At 33.8% G+C, this 22497-nt stretch overlaps 2 protein-coding genes across 2 annotated transcripts; both read right to left on the bottom strand.

Moving 5' to 3' along the window:
- Nucleotides 1-9708: 9708 nt before the first annotated feature.
- On the bottom strand, nucleotides 9709-11536 carry EFE (ethylene-forming enzyme). The gene is made up of 4 exons (XM_007049121.3): nucleotides 11309-11536; nucleotides 10952-11178; nucleotides 10315-10648; nucleotides 9709-10195 (listed from the first exon to the last, which is right to left on the bottom strand). The coding sequence occupies exons 1-4, from the start codon at nucleotides 11411-11413 to the stop codon at nucleotides 9911-9913; spliced, it is 951 nt and encodes a 316-aa protein (XP_007049183.1). The 5' UTR covers nucleotides 11414-11536; the 3' UTR covers nucleotides 9709-9910.
- Nucleotides 11537-16656: 5120 nt separating this feature from the next.
- Nucleotides 16657-18411, bottom strand: LOC148764540 (uncharacterized). The gene is made up of 2 exons (XM_088805403.1): nucleotides 17929-18411; nucleotides 16657-16884 (listed from the first exon to the last, which is right to left on the bottom strand). The coding sequence occupies exons 1-2, from the start codon at nucleotides 18409-18411 to the stop codon at nucleotides 16657-16659; spliced, it is 711 nt and encodes a 236-aa protein (XP_088661529.1).
- Nucleotides 18412-22497: the final 4086 nt, after the last annotated feature.

Below are 22497 nucleotides of genomic sequence, written 5' to 3'. Positions count from 1 at the left end.
GTAACTAAACCACCCAGTACACTACCCGGTAAACATGGTTGTTAAGCCTACAACAAAAGACTTAAATGACACATACATCCTATTTTACTATATTAATTACAAGAGTTTAAAAAAGACAGGACTCGTTAATGTTTAGTAAATCAGCAGCAAACTAAAAACGATCCCTTGTTGAGAATCTTCTTCAACCTTTAATTTTCAGCTAGTTCTAGCCACATATTTAACTAGATTGGGAATCAGTACTTCAACACTGCCCCATGATTCATAATCTGCTGAACTCCAAGACACGATCTGAGATGCTCAAACCTTTCTCTTCCCAAGCTCTTGGTAAAAATGTCAGCCAACTGGTTCTCTGTCTTGCAGTGTTTCAACTCACCTTCATTCTCTTTTACAGCTCCTTTCAGGGCATGATATTTGACCCTAATATGTGTAGTTCTCCGATATTGAACTGGATTTTTAGCAATTGAAACAACAAACAAATTGTCAACACATATCAGAGTGCCTTGACTTTGTTCAAATCCTAAATCCAGCAACCTTTTCCTCAGCCACAATGTATGATTTGTAGCTGCAGCACAGGCAATGTATTTTGCTTCAGCCGTGGACTGAGCTATAACCTATTGCTTCTTTGAATTCTAGGCAAAAATAGCACTCCCAAAAGAAAAACAAAATTCTTTTGTACTTTTTGAATCATCCAATGACCCCACCCAATCACTATCACAATGGCCTATAAGATTACCACTATCTTGTTTAACATAAGTCAAGCTAAAGTTTAGAGTTCCTTTGACATACCTTGGAATCCGTTTGGCAGCTGTGAAGTGTATTTGTGAAGGTTCTTGCATAAACCTTGACAACAACCAGGTTGCAAACATTATGTCTGGCTTGGTAGCAAACAGGTATAAGAGAGATCCAATAATGCTTCTGTAAATCTGTCCATTGGCTTTGGGAGAACCATCTTCTTTGCTAAACTTAGCTCCAGTAGTGAAAGGTGTGCTTACCACCTTACACAAGCTCATATCAAACCTTTTCAGCAGGTCCTTAGCATACTTAGCTTGATGCAAGAAAATCTATCTTGTAGATTGTTGCACTTCCATCCCCAAAAAATAGCTCATCTTCCCCAAGTCAATTATTTCAAATTCCTTCATCATCTGAATTTTAAAATCAGTTAGGTAACTGCTTTCAAGACCAGTAAGTAGTAAGTTATCTACACAAAGAGTCACAACAAATAAAACTTTCCCATCTGATTTCTTCACATATAAAGTGGACTTATTGATACTTTTCTAAAGTCCTTAGCCTTTGAAATACTTGTCCATCTTGTCATACCAGGCTCTAGGAGCTTATTTTAGGCCATATGGGCTTTTATCAGTTTACAAATGTCACGACTCGGAACTTTCATCGAGTCCGTGACAACCACCTCGACGTCCCGATAGACATTCATTATCCGGAATGTCAATCAAAACCTCGCAAGGCTTAACATCAGTTTTTTTCTCGCTTCCCTTGTGAGTATTAGTTATTAAAATCATCTTTTGAGAGATTATAAACTATTTCCAACTTAAAACAATAGAAAAATAATTTTTTTCCTCACATGGGCATTTTGGTTATTTTTTCTCAAAAATCTCGAAATCCGTCAAAAATGTAATATGCGAGTACAAAACACATAATTCGTAATCAAAAATAAGTTTAAATGTTTAAAACACTCATTTAATGTGAAATTATGACTATTAGAATATAATAAAAATATTCAATAAAATATTCTATTTTCTTATAAAACAATATTTATAGAGTTACCGGTAAATAATTTTTGTAGTGTAAAAGCTAAATAAATTCATATATACTGTAATACAAATAACCAAAGCATAAGATTTAATTTACAGTGACACGTGGACCCACGAGCAACCAAAAGTAAGAAAGAATGTGAATCTATAGTTTGGAGGATGCAAATCCAACGGTGGTCCTCGATGAATCAGCTATCTATATACTATCCTGAGCCTGAAATGGGTGGAAATAAGGATGATGAGATTATATAATCCCAGTGAGTAAACAAATATCATCTAAAATATCTAAAATCGAGTAAATTGAGATAGATAAAATAGTTTAACATATTATAATTCATCACCTTTCAGGTCATTTCAACCAAATAAAATCAATTCATATAAGTCGAGTAATCAACATGGCTTATGAATTTCTTAAAAGCTTTGGCTCGTGCCAAAAACATTCTCATACTTAGTTATCAGGGATACCTTGATCTAGGGTTATCCCAAACCGAGTCCGCCAAGGCTGTTAAAAAGTTATGTACGCATAAATCATGTTTTTATTTTGAAAACATAACCGTTCCTTGGCGTTGACTAAGTTCCCCCTCACGTGGTGGTTTGGCGTGAAGTGTACTCTAAAAGTATTAGCCTAAGGAGTTATCCACTCGCTCCCTCATACTGAGGTAAGATATAACGGGATTTACCGTGCCCCTCTAATAGGCTGGTCTATGGAAACCCGCCCACTATAGCAAGCTTATCCCACCATACAATAAAATTTGCGATAACATGACATGACAATTATTTTATTTTACAGTCTCTCAAGGTAAATCAACAGTTCATACATTTTCAGCACATTTACCAATTCAACCAGTCATGCCAATATTATCATAAGCCAATCAATTAGAACCATAAATTTATAACACATCAAGTGGTCTCCAATTACTCTATTTTCAAAGCCATCATTTCATTTCAAGACAATTTATAAAATCATTTCGTTTAAACACATTTTATTTATAAAACATAAAGATTTACCATTTAAACTCATTTTTCATAAAATCACAAAATCGGATAAAAATCACTTTAGATAATTAAGACGATAGTAAGGTTACTCACAATACTATGAGTTTGATATACTCCTATTCTCGATCTTCGGGCACAATCTCTTTACCCTTGTTAGAGGGCTCACCACCTATACATCATACGTGACACGAATTTCAATAAATTGTGTCAATTTATCATAAACTATTTTAGGCTCTATAAATCTATATGAATGCACGAAATGTGATGTAAAATGTCCAAATAGCTGTTTAAATACAGTATTCGACGTAATTCGCACTATTCTCGATGTAATTGTCTAAAACCTCCAATTTAACTCCAAATCGATTTCTTTCACTTTCTACACTCCAATTATACTTAAAATACCTCAATGACTGTGAATATGATTCAATTTATCAGTCCGAACCATAAATCACACATGTCTATACATTAGGTAAAAATTTGAATTTTCATGCCAAAATTTTTCATTAAATTTCTAGCCTCACCAATCATTAAATACCACCAAAATATCATGAAATATCATCAATTTTAGCCTCAATATCCTCCCTAGAAAATTCAGCCTCTTGTGGGTTTGTGAAAAACAAAGTGATTCCTTGCTAGATTTTCATACTTTCCATTACCAAACAACCAAAAATACTTAATTAGCTTGAAATCTAGCAAAACCAATGCTCAAAACCTCTCCTCTCAAATTCGGCCAGCATGGGTTCATCATGCAAACTTGAGTTCTAAGCATGGAAAATGACAAAAAAAAAAAAGCATGGGTAGTGTAAATCACAAGATAAAATCACAAAATTTTACCTTTATTAGCTTAATCCCTTGAAATCCCACACTTTTTCTTCAATTTTCCCACCTAGGGTTTGTGTTCTTTCCTTTCCTCTTCACTTCATGCTTTGGCCGGCCATATGGGTGAGACTAAGAGAGTTTTAAATAGATTTTACAAGGAAATTCTAGAATAATCCAAGCTTGACACATGGCATGTTTTCATTGGTTCATGTGTAACACTTATCCATTAAGCAATCTCTCTCCACCATATAAAATGTTTCAATTATCCACAATGTAAAATGTTAATGGCTGAAATCCATGGGCATGACAAGTGTTAGGTGTGAAAAATTACAATTTTACCCCTAGGGTGGCAAAATGACTATTTTACCCCTATGCTCGAAAAATGTCAAAATTAAAATTTTTCACTTCTCAAACTCAAATTATACTCCAAATGATCAATCTTAGTCAAAAAATTTCATCCAACACTCACGTCTTAACCTCATGTGGCAAAATGACCATTTTACTCCAAGGTCATAAAAATTCCAATTTAACTCCAAATCGGTCCTCGAATTCTGAATTACCATTTTAAGTCATTCTGGGATTTAAAATTCTCAATTTCATCTTAAAATCTCTATTTGGACTAGTTCGAGGCTTAATTCAACTTAGTTGCACCGCTAGGTACACCACCGATTTTTGACGATTTTTCTGGGCTTTCCAAGTATGCAAGCATATTGTCAATCACATGAATGACATGGCAAGTATTTTATAAGATCGGGCTTGACAACAAACCTTACATTCAGAGTTCTACTGTTCATATCCCTCGGGTTGATCTACATAAATGTCTTCAGTCAAATACCCATTTAGAAAAGTTGATTTGACATCTAGATGAAATAGCTTCCATTCTTCTCTAGCTGACAGTGCTACAAGTATTCTTATTGTGTCAAGTCTAGCCACAGGAGCATAAGTTTCCAAGTAATCAACCCCATACACCTGAGCATACCCTTTGACCACTAGTCTAGCTTTATACTTATTTATGGAACCATCAGGATTTAATTTGGTCCTATAAATCCACTTAACTCCAATCACATTTTGTCAGCAGGTTTATCAACTAATGTCCATAGCAACCTTCCACTTACTATCTGAAATAGCATCTTTAAAACTTTTTGGTTCTGAAATAGCCACATTGCATCTGCTGTAGATATCTTCAAAACTCTTAGCTCCATTTACTGCTTTTGATTCATCTTCAATGTCTAAGTCATCACTAGAGCTAACTTGTGTTGATTCTTTATTTGGAGTGATCATTTTCTTCACGCTATCAGATGTTCTTTTTTCCCAATTCTAATACTGTCTTTCATCAAATCTAACATTTCTGTTGATCTTAATCTTTTTAGCTTCAATATTGTAGATTTTATACCCCTTTGAAACTTCACTGTAGCCAACTAATAAAGCCGCATTAGCCTTTGAGTCAAACTTGGATCTTTTCTCATCCAATCTTTGAGTAACACAAGTAGCCAAATGACTTCATGTGTGAAACATATGGCTTGTATCCAAACCACATTTCAAATGGGGTTTTATGCTCTAATACCCTTACGTATTACTTGTTCAAGATGTAATTGGACGTATTTACTACCTCAGCCCAAAACTCTTTATGTAAATGCAATTGGTAGAGTAAGCATTTGCCCATTTCTGCAAGTGTTTTGTTTTTTCTTTCAGCTTTCCCATTCTATTGAGGGCTGTATGCAACTGTGAGTTGATGTTGAACCCCAAATTCTGTCAAATAGTTCTCGAACTCTTCTGAAGTGTACTCTCTCCCATTGTCACTCCTAAGTGTTTTTATTTGCATACTAGAGTAATTCTCAGCATGTGCGTTGAATTTCTTAAAGTTTCTCAATGCCTCATATTTGATCTTCATGAAGTATACCCAGCAGTATTTAGTCAAGTCATTTATAAACAGGATATAGTACTTACTCCTATTTAAAGATGGTGTTCTCATTGGCCCAAAAATGTTAGTGTGAATCAGTTCTAGCTTCACAGTATTCTTTCCCTTACTGACCTTAGGAAATGGCATTTTAGTCTGTTTTCCAAATTGACAAACAAAACACAGTTTATTTGGCTTAGCTATCTTGGGTAAACCTTCCACTAACTCAATTGAAGCCATAACTGCCAATGAATTATAATTCGCATGACCTAATCTGTTATGCCATATTTTAGACAAATCATATTCATTATAGAAGGCTATGTAGGAAGATTTAGCCAAGTTCACAAGATAATAGTCATTTTTCATCTCAACAGTGAATATTTCATCTCCACAAGGATTGAACACTGTACAGCAGTTTTCTTCGAACACTAAAGCATACTTATCTCTAGCTAATTGTCCAACACTAAGCAAGTTGTGATTTGCTTCAGGAATATAATGCACATTGTGAATAAGTTTCAAACCAGATTCAGTCTCTACAGTTATTGTCCCTATTCTAAGTATTTTTATAAATTCGTCATTTCCTATTTTCACTTTGGAACTGTAACTAGTATCTAACTGGGAGAATAAATTTCTGTTACCTGTCAAGTGATGAGAACAAGCACTATCCAATAACCAGATGCTTGATTTGGTAGAATCTTCACCCATTTTAGCCATGATCAGAACTTCTTCATTCTCCTCAGTTTGCTCAGCTACATCAGCTTGATCTTCTATTACTAACTTCATGGCCTTGCATACTTTATCTACATGACCCATCTATTGACAGGCCCTGCACTGGACATTCGTCCTGTATCAACATTATTTTGCTGTGTGATTTCTCTTTTTACAATTGGGACAAGGAGGGTACTTGTTAGTTGCTTTACCCTTCTTTCCCTCTTTAGCTTTGCTACCTTTTCCATCATTTTTTTTTTTTTGAGTTGTTTCCCTTGACTTTCAAGCCCTTTATTCTTGCCACTAAGGCACTCTCAACAAAGTTTTCACCTCTAAGAGCTCTTCTCTACTTCTAGGCTAATAAAGCATTGATGAGCTCATTAACAAAAATCCTAGTCAAGTCCTTTGAGTCTTCAAGGGAGGAGATCTTTGCTTCAAATCTCTCAGGAATGCTGACCAGGATTTTGTTAACAATTCTTTTGTCACTGACTTCCTCTACAAGCTGTCTGAGTTGATTCACAAGCTTTAAAAGCTTGTCGGTATAGTCTTGAATGCCTTCATCTTCCTTCATTTTCATCAGCTCAAATTGTCTTGAGATATTCAACACCTGCATAGATCTTATTCTATCACTGCCTTGATACTCTTCCTTCAAACTATCCCAGACCTTTTTCGGATCCTCTTAGTTCATTATTTTTGCAAAAAATTGCTTATAAAATAGCTAATTGAAGGCAGATAAGGGCTTTATACCACTTAGACACATCTTCACTGTGTTGCTTAATTTGGGCTAAAGTAGGATTGGCATGCCTTTGTATTGGTATCTCACCAAACTTGACCACATCCCACAAGTCAAAAACCTTAAGATAGGAGCGCATTTTGACCACCCAAAAAGGATAATTATCACCAGAGAAGATCGAAGGAGCAGCTGCACTAAAACCGGTTATAGCCATGGGGTTGAATCAAGAAAATCAATTGAAGACTTTGTAGAAGATTTTGATCATAGGTCCTCTGAGAAATGATGCTCTTATACCATGTAGAAGATTTTAAGCTAAACTAATTCTGGAGAAATTTGAAGAAAGCTTGAAGAACAAAGAGGAAAACGAAAACAGGGATGAAGACATCAAATCTGAGAATCACAAGCCACTCACAATAACAGTTACTTTACAAGTATTTATAATCACCTAAAACCATTCAATCCTTTGATTCAGCCTTGGAAGACTTAATCTAAGAGGATTTTTCCATACACAAACAACGTGTCTTTATTTTCTGTGTTGTGGTAACTGTAACTAAATCACCTAGTACACTACCTAGTAAACGTGGCTGTTAAGCCTACAACAAAAGACTCAAATGACACATACATCTTATTTTACTATGTTAATTACAAGAGTTTTAAAACTACAAGACTCGTTAGTGTTTAGTAAATCAGCAGCAAACTAAAAACGATCCCGTGTTGAGAATCTTCTTCAAACTTCAATTTCCAGCTGGTTCTAGCCACTTATTTAACCAAATTGAGAATAAGTACTTCAACAAGTTATTTACAAAGATTACCTCTTCCTCCAACAATATTAGTCTACATTCCGTGATGTGGCACAAAAAGAGAGGAGAGTTCATGATGCACTGAACCTGTTCTAAATTTCTGCCTGGTGACGGACTTTATGTGAGATCTATTCATTGAGCATGCAAGATCTACTGTAACTGCTTTTGCAAAAGAAGACAATGAAACTTCACCCTACATTGTCCTATAGATCCCATTTGCAACAAAGATAAGGCGATTGAGAGGCTTTTTCTGATCCGCAAAAAGTGCTTTTAATACGTTTGTTTCTCTCGATTGTCATTGCAGCTAGCACCCATCTTTCAGAGAGGACTCAGATTATCATTAAAAGTGAAAAAGATGTTTTATCTCTTGTGGATTCTTTGTTTATTCTTCTTTTACACTCTCATTATAACTGCTCCACTCAGATTAGTTGAATGCTTATGTGGATTGTAATTACAATGTCAGAACATTGTGAACTACATTTTGCGTGGGCTATACTGTCAGCATGTTGTAGAACATCATGAAATGATGATTCTTCTATCATTCCTAACATTATTATTCTAAGATATGGTTTAAATTTGGCTTCCAGTCGACAAAGTTCTCCATCATGCTCACCCCACAAAGAAAAGGAATAGGGTCAGCTCTATTGCTAACTTCCATAGCAGACAATTGGACATATTGGCCCTCTCGTTGTTGCAGTTGAAGGTCACTTGGGAAAAAGAAACAATGATCATTTCTTTAAATTGTACCTCTGACGAGTATTGGAGGTGCATGTGCTTCTTCATGTGGGTTCGTTTTGGAAATTAATTTCTTTGTTTGATTGTTTGGAAAAAATGAAAAATCAGAATTGAACATTTGTTTTCTTTCTTTTTTGGTGGGGGATATGGTTACCGATCAAAACTTGTCTTGGTTAGTTGTTCTACCACCAAATTATTTGATAAACCCTTTTTTATCAGTGTATAATTTATTTGTGCTGCGCTCATCATATGTTGATGATATCTTATTCTGATACATTAATGGCCTTACATGATCTTGCTTAATGACTTCCCTGTTACAAGATTTTTTAAGGTTTTAGCCGCCAGCCTTTGAATTATTTATACGCCTATTCATGGGAATAATTTGATTTAATACTAAAACATTAGGTTTCTACCATACAAATAACTAGTAAATAAAAGGGTTTATCTATATTTATAGTTCCATACTAATGCTCAAAGTCAGGTCATGAATCGGCAGCAGTGTTTGTTCCTTACAAGATTCTCCCTATGCTTATTCTAATATCCAAATCAGCTTTTTCCACTTCCATATCTCACTCTAGGCAAAACAGTTGTAACTTATCAGGATTGAACATAAAGACGCTGCATTCCCTGGCCTCTATGTTGTCCCTAACTGCTAAATCAATATTTAAATAACTGCCTTTTCTCGAACAAATTTCCAGTTATAACTACTTTTCTTGATGTAACTGTACCAATAAAATACTTAGGAAAAATCTGGAGGATCCCATGACTTGACTTTTGAGTACAGGTATGCTATGCTGGTTGAGTGTGAAAAAGAGGCGGTTGTTCATTCATGAAAATTACTTTTTATTTCATATCTGATATCTTCTTGCTCTGCTTCCACTTTTTCTGGAAAGATTATAAGACCTCAGACCTACAATTAATGAAATCTATGAGGAAACCCAGCATGTCTAATGGGAATATGTATTTGTTGCTTCTTTCAGTCACCCACTCCGGCTTGGCCAAAGTGGTCCTAGCTTACTTTGCTTTTTGTACATTGTTTTGGATCTGTTTGTGAGGTTGTTTACTAAACTGGACATGGATAACATAAATAACTCATTTACTTTTCATCCTACCTATAGCAAGAGGTTGGATAAATCATGCAACCAACCATTCCTTTTTAAGTAATTTTGTAAGTGAATTGTTTGGTTTCTTCTATGAAGAGATTAAGAGATCCACCACAACAATTAAAAAAGAAATTCGAGAGGAAAACAGTGAGACAAATCCGGTCCTTTTATTGCGTAATAATAAAGTACTATTGTAGAATAGAAGTTGTTGTTGCTGTTTACAATAATAAATTAACACACACCAACAGTAAGCTCTGACTTCTTTTGGTTCGTTTTTTTTTTTCACACCACTAAAAAGTTTAGAATAGATAAAATCCTTTTCTCACCAAGTCAAAGCTAAGCTCTAGCTGTTATGCTGTTGCAATTGGAACAGTTGTTTCCATGGCTTTCATGGCTTCAAATCTTGGTTCCTTGGCCTGGAATTTCAGTCTAGCATATAGCTTCATGTAGTCTTCAAACACAAATTTCGGGTAGACTTGTTTGTTCTCCTCTGCTTCCTTCTCCAGCAGAGCTGGTGCTGGGTAGATAACAGCATCACTGCCAGGGTTGTAGAATGAAGCTATTGACATTCGAGCTCCGTCGGTTTGGGCGATCACTCTGTGCTCAACACTCTTGTATTTGCCATTGGTGATCACCTGCATATATAAGAATTCATGATCTGAGGTTTTAATTTTTCTTCTGATAGAGATACCTAAGAACTGAGCCAAAAGCAAAAAGCATTCGGCTAAAGTTTTTGGTGAAATTGAGTGCATACCTCGAGCTGATCCCCAAGGTTAATTACAATGGAGTGGCGCATGGGAGGAACATCGATCCACTCGCCGTCTTTAAGAAGCTGGAGGCCACTCACTTTGGCGTCTTGGAAGAGCAAGATGATGCCACCAGCATCTGTGTGGGCTCTGAGTCCCTTGATTTTGTCTGGTGTTGGGCATGGTGGGTAGTTGCTGACTTTGGTGCCAAAGGTTGGTCCTCTTGACCCATAGAAGGCCTTTTTCAGGTATCCTTTCTCTACTCCAAGGTTTTCACACAACAAGTCCAGGAGCTCCTCTGCTAGTTTCTCCAATTTCAATGCAAATTCTTTCATCACCTTCCTGCAATTTTTTAATTTGGACAAAAGTGTCAGGTAAAGTGAGGACTTTCAATTTTCCAAGACAATGACTACATGGGAGAGTTGTTGGTATTATTTAAAGCCAACGACGGTATTAATCAGGCAATATTATATTCATTGGTCATGAAAGGGAGGACAGCATTGTCAGCTGCGAGGAAAGAAAATTTAGTGAGAAAAATGATAGTGGTCTAAAGAAGTACCATGAAGACTGATTGTTATATTATTAGTATTAACGAATCTAGAACATCTGACTTCTTACAAAACTTGTAGTTTGCTCCCTCTATACCTGTATTCATCAGCGAGATCTGGGATTTCAGCCATGTTTGACTCAGGGAGATGGCGCAGGAAGAATGTGCTCTCCCAATCCATATCAGTCACCTCTGCCTGGAGACCCTCCAGGGCCTTGCTTGCTACCAGTTCCTGGAACCTCTGCTCCATGCTTTTCTTGTAATGTTCTTTTGTCAATCTTTCAACAGAGTCAAGAAAATCATGGGGAATCCCATGGTTCAGCAGCTGAAAAAGATATCAGCACAAAGAAATGAAGATACCACATTAACAAAAGCTTGAGGAGAAATGTAGAATAATCACATAGGAGAATAGAGTATAGCTAGATTTCAACACATGGCTAGCTAGCTTTTGATACCTCAAAGAAACCCCAGTTTTCACAGGCATCCTTGATTTTCTCCATGGTTGCTGCTCTCTCCTCACCGTTGAGCTTTGCCAAGTTGATCACTGGGAAAGTTGCCATCTCTCTAAGCACTCTTTGTTCCTTTTTCTTGCTTTCTTTCCTAAAAATCTCTCAAAGTCTCACACTTCTTCTTTGTGTGTTGTACAAAAGCTTGTATTTCTCCAATGCAGAGTGAGAGGAAGGTGCGGGGGTATTTATAGAAGATTCTAGTGAGGTTTGAAGGACTTATAAGTCCATGGCGAAAATAATGGAAAAAATTTAACAGTCCATAGCGAAAAAAGTCAAAAAAAAAAAAAAAGGTAATAGTGTCAAAAGCATAAGAAATAAAAATCATATAAGACTTATAAGTGGACCCGTTGTTTATGTTAGGCTAAATCTAAGGCTGAAGTCGCTTTCCCTTGTTGAAGTAGCTATCCACTCTAGGCCTTGGGTCCTTTGAGTGGGATTGGACCCACTTGTGATGGCTCTTTCAGTCTTCTCCTTCTTAGTAATTTTGACCGAACCCAACCACTGTTTTCCGTCTACTCTTTTCAATTTCTGTCCCTTTGGCTGTTTAGGAAACTGATGTCCCAAAAAGGAAGATGCCCAGCTCTTTCTCACCAGTCCTCTCGTGGACCGTAGACCGTCAAATAACCAAATCTTAGCCGTCCCATGTGATAAAAACTCATTAATCATGTTCCGTTGTTGTTTATAAGATGACCCTAAGTAAATAAAGCTACGCCTAATTATTCTAGCTTTCTATGTTCAATTTTCGTGCTAATATGTCGTTTACAATTTTATAACAGATACCTCACATAACTGTAGCTTATTAAGAAAGTTTCAAATTGAAATTTTCTCTCAAACTATGCACAATGGAAGTATATGTGATAATTACGAATAGCATTTGATGGATAAAGATGAAAGAGCCCCAAATTTAGAATAAGAAAGGAAGCAAGGAACTTTGACTCATTATTCGAGATACTTTTAATCAGATTTAGTTTATTTTGGATTTATATATGATTAGTAGTCCAACATTCATATCTATTATAAAAATTTAACACGTGGAATATAATACTTATTGACATAAACCATACCGTCGAATAGTTTGCCGCCATGTCGTCGTGGTCAGGCAAAAACCTGGATATTGGTATGGGAAGAAAACTTTTTGACGAGTAATGCAGCATAGGCATGCTCTCTACATGGTGTATATGTTGTCTGATCAACGTCATGATAATGTCATAATCGTTAAGCCATTGTGGCGGGGATGTCGATACAGTGAATTAATTCATATCAAGAAAGGAAAAGGAAACTCGAATTCCTGAATGGTTGGAGCATTCCAGGGAATGGACATGTTTTAAATGTTAGGTGCTAGCAATGGCCCTTTCACCTAATTTTGGACAGTTGCAAGCACCTGGGAAAAATGACAAGTGTGTACATTGTACTGTATCACCAGCTAACTGATAATAAGCATGTCAAAAATCTAAGCCAGATTCAATGGAGGATTTATTTTTTGGCACCTGAATTAAGTGCGTCAGGTGATTTACTATGATAGCTTAAAATCATATCCAACTCCAACGTTTTGTCATCTTTTTCTCAAAAATAAAAAGATTTACAGTGAAAATTTGTTTATTAGGGTTAATGTATTTCAATATTTGAATTAATGATAAATTTATAATATTTTTTAAAAAACTGACTTTGAGTCTATCCATCACCCTAGGGAATTCTCCCCCTTCCTCACTCAAGACAGTTCAATAATCTCAAGGGTCTAACGTTAAATATTTAATTGAGGCTTTTTTTTTTGAAATTAAGAAAATGAGACTTTTTTTAATGAAGTAGTTGAAAATGATTAAATACATATTATTGTTAGTTAATTGGGAATAAGAGAAATAGTTGAGAATTAATATCATTGTGAAAATTGAGAAGTGATAAAAAAAAATTGAGATTCATTATGCACATAATTAGATAATTGAAAAAATATATTATTTTATTAATTATTTGATTTTTACATATTTTTAATAAAAAATGAGATAAATAGATGAGAATTAAAAAAAAAGTGAAAAGTGAGAGAAAATAGATATTTATTAGACATGAGAGAGTAAGTAGATATTTTATTAATTATTTTATTTTTTATATATTTTTAATATAAAGTAATTATATTATTATAAAATAATAAGACCTATTAAATTTTGAGAATATTGCTCGCCTTACCCTAGAGCCGGCCCTTTCCTCACCTAATCTTGCTTAAAATCGTTGGTTAGCCTCCTTAATTTTGTTTTTCTGTTAAGGGACTAATTAACTATTTGAAGAATTATTTTACTTCAAAATAATTTCTTTAACTATATTTTTCCATAAAATAACCATAAACATATTATACATTGTCAAAGACTCGTGTGTCATAGCCTATATCATAAGATCACATATACAATAAGAAACTATATATTACCTAACCTTTTCCTATTATATCACCTTTATATTGCACTGACCATGATTTGATGTTACTAAAAATTATCATGTTTAACATATACATAGGTCTATGTTAATAATAAACTAATAATACTTTTACCACATTAATGAAAATCATTTATATATATATATATATATATATATATATATATAGCGTAGCTGCCTTTATATATTTGTACAGAAAATTTAAAGCCAAATAAGGGTAATCTAGTTTATTCCAATCACTTATTGAGATTTTAAATTTTAGGACTAATATCAAAATGGTTTTTTTTCTTTGTTTATATTATTTTGAGTTATACAAATTTCTTACCTTAAGATTCAAACTCAAGATTTTTAAATTAAAAAAAAATTAATTTAACTGTTAAAATTTCCCAAACATAAAGATACTTAAAAAATGGAAAAATGTATCACGACCTGACGTAAAATCCCTGCTTCAATTACTTTAAAAGTGATTTGTTTGATTTAATATAATAAAGGAAGTTGATTCAGTAGGTAAGTCCAATAGAGTTAATCAACAAACGCATGATATCATTTCCTTGTTAAGTTTGTCTAAAGTAGGATTAAGAAATTCTTCAAAGCCATCATAAATGGATTGAGATTCCAGTTAGTTTCATTTAAAAAAATTTGGGAGTCAAACTCCACTGATCAATTGCACCAGTTGGCATTGAAAAACTTAATAATTATGTGATGAATAAGAAATTCTTTAATTCAGGAGAACAAAATCATGTGCCTAAAACATTTTCAGCATGATCCTTTAACTTAGTGATAATTTAATTATCAGCAAGAAGAAAGACAAAAAAAAATGATTAAGGTGTCTCTTATGATGATATTGTTTTAATATAATATATAGTATTTACTTAAAATTAATTTCTTATGATCGTTATTGGTCTTTTTCTCTTTTGGCTTAATTGGATTAAATTCAAATAAGGTACACGAGAATATAAAAAAAAATCCAAAAGAAAATTCTTCAGAACTTTTGGTAGGATGTGTTTTAAGTGGTTATTGCTAATCTGCATATATGTCATTATTTTTTAAATAAATTATGGATGTTTCCTAACGACATAAAACTTAAAAATTTAGATATCCAATTCGGTAAAAGTTAGGTAGCTTATACTATATATATAATAATATTAAAGAATAATTTTTTTATTTAGTGACTCATTGCAATATGTATGAATGAATATGTATACCTAATACATATATTAAATTCAATAATAAATTTATATATCTCTTTTCAAAAAAATTAAATTCAATTTAATCTTCCTTCTCAATATTTAAAAAAAAATCCTAAATTTCGCAAAAAAACAATGAAAAAAGAACGCACTCGAAGGAGGTAATAATGTTTGTCTTATGTAACTGCTGGTTAAACACAACAAAAAGGATGGGTGAAAGAAAGAGAGAGAGAGAGGATGGCTTTTGTAAAAATTGCTGTTTCGGTGGAAATCCAAGAAGAAGATAGGTTGGTCTTCTTTGTGGGGGACTAAAGGTGGATGAGAAGTGGGAGTCTTAGTATTTAATTATCTTTAGCAATGAAATGAAAGCAAAAATTGATGGACAATAAAGGGGAGAGTGACTCAGTTCCAGCTATTTGTCGACCACAACCCCCACCACATTCTCTTTTACCTTTCCTCTTTGAGCCAGTATTGATTGTTGTAATTAACACCTTTCAGAATTTTTTAAATCACACGTCAATTAAACTGATTAATAAAGTTTAGTAGGGACTAACTTTAAACAGCTGTTATATTATTTTATCTCTTTTTTATGTCATATTTTTGTTTTTTAATTTAAATAAAACAATTGAACATTCTTCAATATATCCACGAATATTTATATTTAATTATGATCATTCCGTAAATATATATATAATTAAATACCTTGTATATATGTTAATTATTATTGTATAGTGAAATTGTCATTGCACTAAGTAATACTTAATTTACCAAAGAGGAGATTATGGTTGGCTAATTAAATTGAGAGGATGGCCGGTGAGCTTCTATATCCTTTCTTCATTAGCTAAAACCTTGTACTTAATTAGTCAAGGGCAATGTTTCCTAATATATCTTGTTAGGAAATTGCAGAATTATCTCTAAAGAGTTGTCAAAAATCTTACCCAATCAATAGAATAAAGAAAGAAAGAAACCAAGTACACCCACAAGAACACAAGAATTTACGTGATTCAATTTTTTGGTGACCTACGTTCACAGGCACAGCAATAGAGAAAAATTCACTAAGAGAAAAATCAAGAGATTACAAGAACAGTCTTAAACTCACAACCCTTATCCCACGTACACCCAAATCACTCTCTCTAAATTTAGGTGATGAGTATTCTTTAACCCCATAGGATTCTTTTATAGTACCAAATACAATAACCTTATCCTAATATAATTAGGAATTGTTATTCTAGTCTAACTAGATTTAAAGACTAATTTAATAAGGTATACTAATTTAATTAGAATTAAACAATCCTAATTAAATCACAATTCAATACTATCCTAACAAATCTCCACCTTAGGCTTGAATTCACCAAGCTCCACCTTACGAACCAATCTCTGTCGACACCGTCACTGCCCCAAATGGCCTTAAGCATTACGAACACCGATCAAGTCCAAGCAATGCTTGAACTTTATCCCTGAAATTGACTTAGTTAGCATATTTTCCAGATTTTCATATGTAGTTATTTTCTTTACTACAATCTCACATCTAGATTCTTGTCCAAAACAAAGATCACTAACCAAGTCTCGAAGCCATAAAGCCTCCTTCACTACCTCGGTCACAGCCATATATTCAACTTCAATTGTAAACAAAGCAGCTACTACTTTCCAACTGATTGCAGACCTTGAGAGAGTGAACACATACCTCATTCAAGATCTTTTACTATCTAGATCACTAGCAAAATCTGATTTGGAGAAGCCAACCATATTATGACTAATGTTTGCACCTCCTTCACACACTAAGCCAACTTCAATAGTACCTTTAGGTGTTTTCACAAGCTCCCATGTTTGATCCCAATGTAGAGACTCAATCCTCTTAGAAGACTCGGCATATGTAATTTTCTCATGATAAAAGTAAGGCTCATCAATCTCTACTTCCTCAGATAAAACATAAGAATCAGAATCACCATCAATACAAGTAATACTTCGTTGAGATACCAATTCTTGTAACTCTTACAATTCATTCTGAATTTCACTATCATCTTGCACTGTCACAAGAGCATTGATTTCAAGCTCCACCTGTTTGCCAACTTCTTGGTCTGATGTGTTTGCAATTCTAGACTTTATCCCACAAAGTAATGCAAACTTGTCAAAGGTAACATCCCTACTCACCACAAACTTAGGGAACTTACAATCAGTACACCACAACCGATAACCCTTCACCTTATATGCATAGCCTAGGAATATGCATTTCGTCGCCCTCAACTCAAGTTTACCATCACTCACATGAGCATGAACAAGACAACCAAATACTCTCAATATAGAGTAATCAACGGGCTTACCAGACCAAACTTCCTTGGGAGTCTTAAATTCAATTACAGTTGATGGAGACCGATTTACCAAGTAGCAAGCCTTGTTGATAGCTTTTGTCCAGAATACTTTGGTTAGGCCAACATTAGAGAACACGTATTTTGCTCTCTCCAGAAGTGTTTTCTTCATCCATTCTACAATACTGCTTTGATGTGGTGTTTTGACGACAATGCAATGTCTAACGATTTTTTCATTCTTGTAGAATAAACCAAACTCACCTTTGCAAAATTCCAAACCTTTGTTTGTTCAAAAGCTCTCGATCCTTTTCTTAGTCTGCTTCTCGATCAATACCTTCCAATGCAAAAAGGTAGTTAACACTTCACTCATAGCCTTCAGAAGATATGTCCACACATTTCTTGAAAAATAATCAATAAAGGTCCACATGTGTAATGATCCACCTTTTGAAGCCACCGAAGAAGGACCCTACAAATCTGAATGGATGTAGTTTACTGCACTCTTGGTTCAATGAGTTGTAGTGCTAAATTTCACTATATGTTGCTCACAGAAATCTAGCTTTTCAATCTTTTGACCACACAGCAAACTATGCTTACTCAGTTTTATAATCCCTCTCTCGTTCATATGACCCAATCTCATATGCCATAAATGTATTACATCATCTTCACGATCATTAGATGAGACCACAAAAATAGTTTCAATGATTATGTTTCCCACTAGACAATAAAGGTCACCAGATAACTTGTCCTTCATGATAGTTAAGGCTCTTTTAAATACATTCAAGACACCATTTTGGCCACTATATTTGTAGCCCTTCTTATCTAACAAACTCAAGGATATCAAATTCTTTTTCATGTCAGGGACATGTTTTACCTCAAGTGTTCTTACCATACCATTAAACATCTTGATTCGAATTGTGCCAATCTCAACAACTGAGAGAGAAAAATCATCTCCTAATTGTACAGTGCCCATATCAACAGATTGATAAGTTGTAACCCAATCACGCCTAGGACATATATGAAAGCAACAAGCCGAATCCAAGATCCATGTATCCATTAAATTACCGTTGGTAATTGCAAAAACATTATCAGTTTCTTCAAAAGTATCAAAGTCATCTCCAACCACATTTGCAGTATTCATAGATTTGTTGATCTTTTCATCATCCTTGAATTTGGTACAGTCCTGACGAAAGTGCCCTTTCTGACCACAATTTCAGCAAGTTTTCCCTTTTGTTTTAGATTTACCTTTTCTGTCTATACCTTTCTCTCTATCTTTTCCTCTATTCACAACCAAACCTTTTACTTGATTTTCATTCTAGATACCACCAACTTTCTTTTTCAATTCCTTGGAATTTAAAGATGCTCTTACACCCTCGAAAATGAGTGTCTCGACCATATAATATAGTATCCACGAAGTTTTCATATGATGGAGGCAAAGAACATAAAAAAATTAAGACTAGGTCTTCATCTTTAATTTTAACATCGATATTCTTTAAATCAAGAATAACTCTATTAAATTCATCAATGTGGGTATTAACGGACATACCTTCACTCATCTTGAGAATATACAATCGTTGTTTCATATCAAGCCGATTCGTCAGGGATTTGATCATATAAATACTTTCAAGTTTAAGCCACACTGCAGCAGCAGATTCTTCATCTGTGACTTCTCTTAGCACCTCATCAGACAAAGCTAGACAAATAACACTATGTGCTTTTTTCATAAGGTCATCTTTCTCACCATCAGATAAATTCGAGGGAAAATGTTCTTTTCCCTTCAGTGCCTTCAACAATCCTTGTTGCACTAGCAATGCGTGCATCTTAACACGCCACAGGCTGAAATCGTTTCTTCCATTAAACTTTTCAATCTCATACTTAGTCGACAAAGTTGCCATAGCGAGATCCAAATTGACTCAAGACCTTAAAGCTTTGATACCAGTTTGTTGGAAAATTACGGAATTATCTTTAAAGAGTTGCCTAAGATCTTACCCAATCAATAGAATAAAGAAAAAAAGAAATCAAGCACACCTACAAGAATACAAGAATTTACGTGGTTCGGTCTTTTGATGACCTACGTCCACGAGTACAGCAACAGAGAAAAATTCACTAAGAGAAAAATCAGAAGATTACAAAAACAGTCTCAAACTCACAACCCTTATTCCACGTACAACCAAATCACTCTCTCTAAATTTAGGTGATGATTATTCTTTAACCCCATAGGGTTCTTTTATAGTACCAAATTCAATAACTTTATCCTAATATAATTAGGAATTGTTATTCTAGTCTAACTAAATTTAAAGACTAATTTAATAAGGTATATTAATTTAATTAAAATTAAACAATCTTAATTAAATCACAATTCAAGATTATCTTAACATATCTCAACCCCAAGTGGAAGACAATTCGAAAGGGTCTTTAGTTAGGTTCCTCTCACAATCTGCTTCTCTCTATACAATAATAATTAAATAACCCAACAAAACTGAATTAGAACAATAATATATTAATTTTATTCCATTCGAAAAGACAAAAGTGATGATAAACTGAGACGGGTAGATGCATGGAGGTCGGCAACTAAAAGTGGGAGGTGATGAGTGCGAAAGGTGGGGTTTGATTTTTGGAAGAGAATTGCATGAAGTGCATATATATATATTAAGACAGACATTCCAGCTCGTGGAAGTATGGCAGATGAGAAATGCCATGCAAAATTGGTACCCAAATGGAAATGGTGATTAGTGTATATATGTGTGGTTCCCCTTGGTCTGCCTAGCGTAATTTCCTATCTGATCTCTTTCTGTTTCTGTTTTTGCATATCCAAAGGGGTCGGGGTCCATTTTTCTCCTTTTTGGGGTCTATCTTTGCTTATTTAATTTGTTCACATATAACAGCACTTTTCAGTCTCTTTAATTAACCAAAATTTTTTACTCCATTTAACCCTCCAACCATAGTCTTTATTACAAGTCTTTACCAGAGTTCCATATCTTTTATGATCAGTTACAAAGTTCACCAAGCTTTTTTTTTATTTACTTGCCACGAGTACTATGCCTTTTCATTTACAAGGGATGTTTATCTTGTAATCCTGGCTTTTTTTTTTTTTATAAGATTGCATTATTTAATTTGAATTATTTATATTAAATAAAATTAAATTTTTCTAATCCTGAAAGAAAGCAAGGACGGGGTTTATGGGATCAGACATAATTACTCTTTTTAAATCTTTTGTAATTCAAATCTAATGGGCTTTCACTATATCAGAAAATTTATGATAATCTTTTCATTTTTTTTTTTGAAAAGTGATAATATTTTCACTTAATACCTTACTCTCTCTTTTTTAAAATTTTTTTTCTCTATTTCACTTTCATAGAGTTTTTTAAAAAAAGTTTCAATTTTAGTGTATTTAATATAAAAATTTTAAAAAATTGTAAAATTGATTTTCCATATTTTTAATGTCAACAATTTTTTTAAAATCATGAAAAATAATTTCAGAATACTGAAAATATAAAAATATTGAGTGTTCAAAAAAATATAAAGATATAATTTCGAGACATCAGAAACAAGAAAAAATGTAAAAAAAATTGAAATGGAGGGGAATTCTTTTTTTTCATTTATTTTTTCATATTCGAACATTTAATTTAATTTTATATATATACTCGAGGAGCTGTGATTACATCTACTTTAAAAAAAAAAAAACGCACCTCATCTTTTTTAGGCATGTAGTAGTATATCAAATCTAGGACGCAATCGACCTTGTAAAGAATATCTTGGCTTTTATTTTAATTTTATATAACAGATAATTTGTACTAGCAAATTCATTAAATAGAAAAAGGGGATGGATAAATATGTGGGGCATGCAATTGATATTTCCAATGTAAGGGCACAATCAATATTATCTTTAATTAATGGTGAATATATCACAACAATCTGTACGAAAGATTTAACCAAATTAATTCAAAATGGTCATACTACTAACTAGTTTACCAAACCCTTGTTGTGTTTGTCAAAACGATCTCTTAAATAAATGTCTAAAAAGTAAACGTTCAACCCTCTCATCATATCATTTAAGAATCCTCTGAACACCATGCCTGTCATTTAATCATCCCCTCAAGTCAGCTCAAAGCTTAATCACCACCGTTCATACTCTAAACTTCTCAGCTTTATTTCAACCCCAAGTTTCCTGCAATGCCTGTGTTTTTTTCATCCTTGGAAATTGAACCAAAATTAAAACTGAGGAGGAAAACGAGCTGATGAGAACAACTTTTCTCTATTCAATTTCCGTGTATCACTAAAAATGAATGGGTTGGACTGATGATGGCTAGGAATTAAGGGGATTAATGGGGGGAATGCGTGACCTTTCTCACGTTTTTTCAACTTTCTTTGTACAAGTCTTCATCAGGAAACTAAGAAATGCCAAAGAATGCAAATAGCTACATCAAATTTGATATTAATATAGACTACAACAGATTGGTTTTTTCTGCTTGTTTTTTTACGTGGCGGCCAAGAATTTAAATTTCTTTGTCTTTGACTGTAGAGTATATCTTTTGTTTCGTTCTTTTTCATTAATTATTATGCAATGAATTATCTTTAATTAAATATAACAAACATGTCAAAGAGAATAAAAATTTAAACAAATTTACTTACATACGTGTGTGTGTGTGTGTATCTGATTTTTATTTTCACAAATTGGATGAAAGTCGAAATGTCGAGCATCACGTAGGTGAGCTAAATTTCTGTTCACTCAGCCTATTCAATGCCCAACACTCAAAGAGTACATGTGATGATAAATGTGCGCCAGCAAGTTAGGCATAAAACCAGACAAAATTAAGGAAGCCTTGACAACATAATAGGCTAATGGGCTCACCCCTTTGCAAGAAAAAAAATTAAACTCGTTTAAAAGGATTAAACAGAGTTTACACATTTTAATCACACCAAGTCCAAAAGTATTGATGTGATATAAAGAAGGGGAATTCCTAATGGTCAGGGTGTTTCCTGGAAACTTGTTAATTAATTCATGTGTGTCTTTATTTTATTGTTCCTTTATTAGTCTATATCAAGATTCCAAAGCTGTCATGGTCAAATTTGGTCTAAGAAAAAGAAATCTTAATGTAATTTGAGGTTTATTTTTCAGTCAAATTAAAAAAAAAAAAAAAAAAGGAGAAAATTCTGGAGTCATCTGATGCCAGATATACTTAGCTAAAATTGGATGGGACTACTGGGAAACACAATTTAACTATTC

The sequence above is a fragment of the Theobroma cacao genome, chromosome 1 (genome assembly GCF_053813885.1).
Source record: "Theobroma cacao isolate CCN51 chromosome 1, ASM5381388v1, whole genome shotgun sequence".
Classification (NCBI taxonomy): Eukaryota; Viridiplantae; Streptophyta; class Magnoliopsida; order Malvales; family Malvaceae; genus Theobroma; species Theobroma cacao.
The sequence above is the reverse complement of the archived record's forward strand: the minus strand, read 5'-3'. Positions and strand labels throughout refer to the sequence as shown.

Coding starts and splice junctions, on each gene's coding strand:
- EFE (XM_007049121.3), bottom strand. CDS start 11,413: ATGGCAACTTTCCCAGTGATCAACTTGGCAAAGCTCAACGGTGAGGAG. Junction 10,649..10,951: donor GATCTCGCTGATGAATACAG/GTATAGAGGGAG, acceptor AAAAAATTGCAG/GAAGGTGATGAAAGAATTTG. Junction 10,196..10,314: donor ACCTTGGGGATCAGCTCGAG/GTATGCACTCAA, acceptor TTATATATGCAG/GTGATCACCAATGGCAAATA.
- LOC148764540 (XM_088805403.1), bottom strand. CDS start 18,411: ATGAATACTGCAAATGTGGTTGGAGATGACTTTGATACTTTTGAAGAA. Junction 16,885..17,928: donor CTAATGATCGTGAAGATGAT/GTAATACATTTA, acceptor GTTTTATCTGAG/GAAGTAGAGATTGATGAGCC.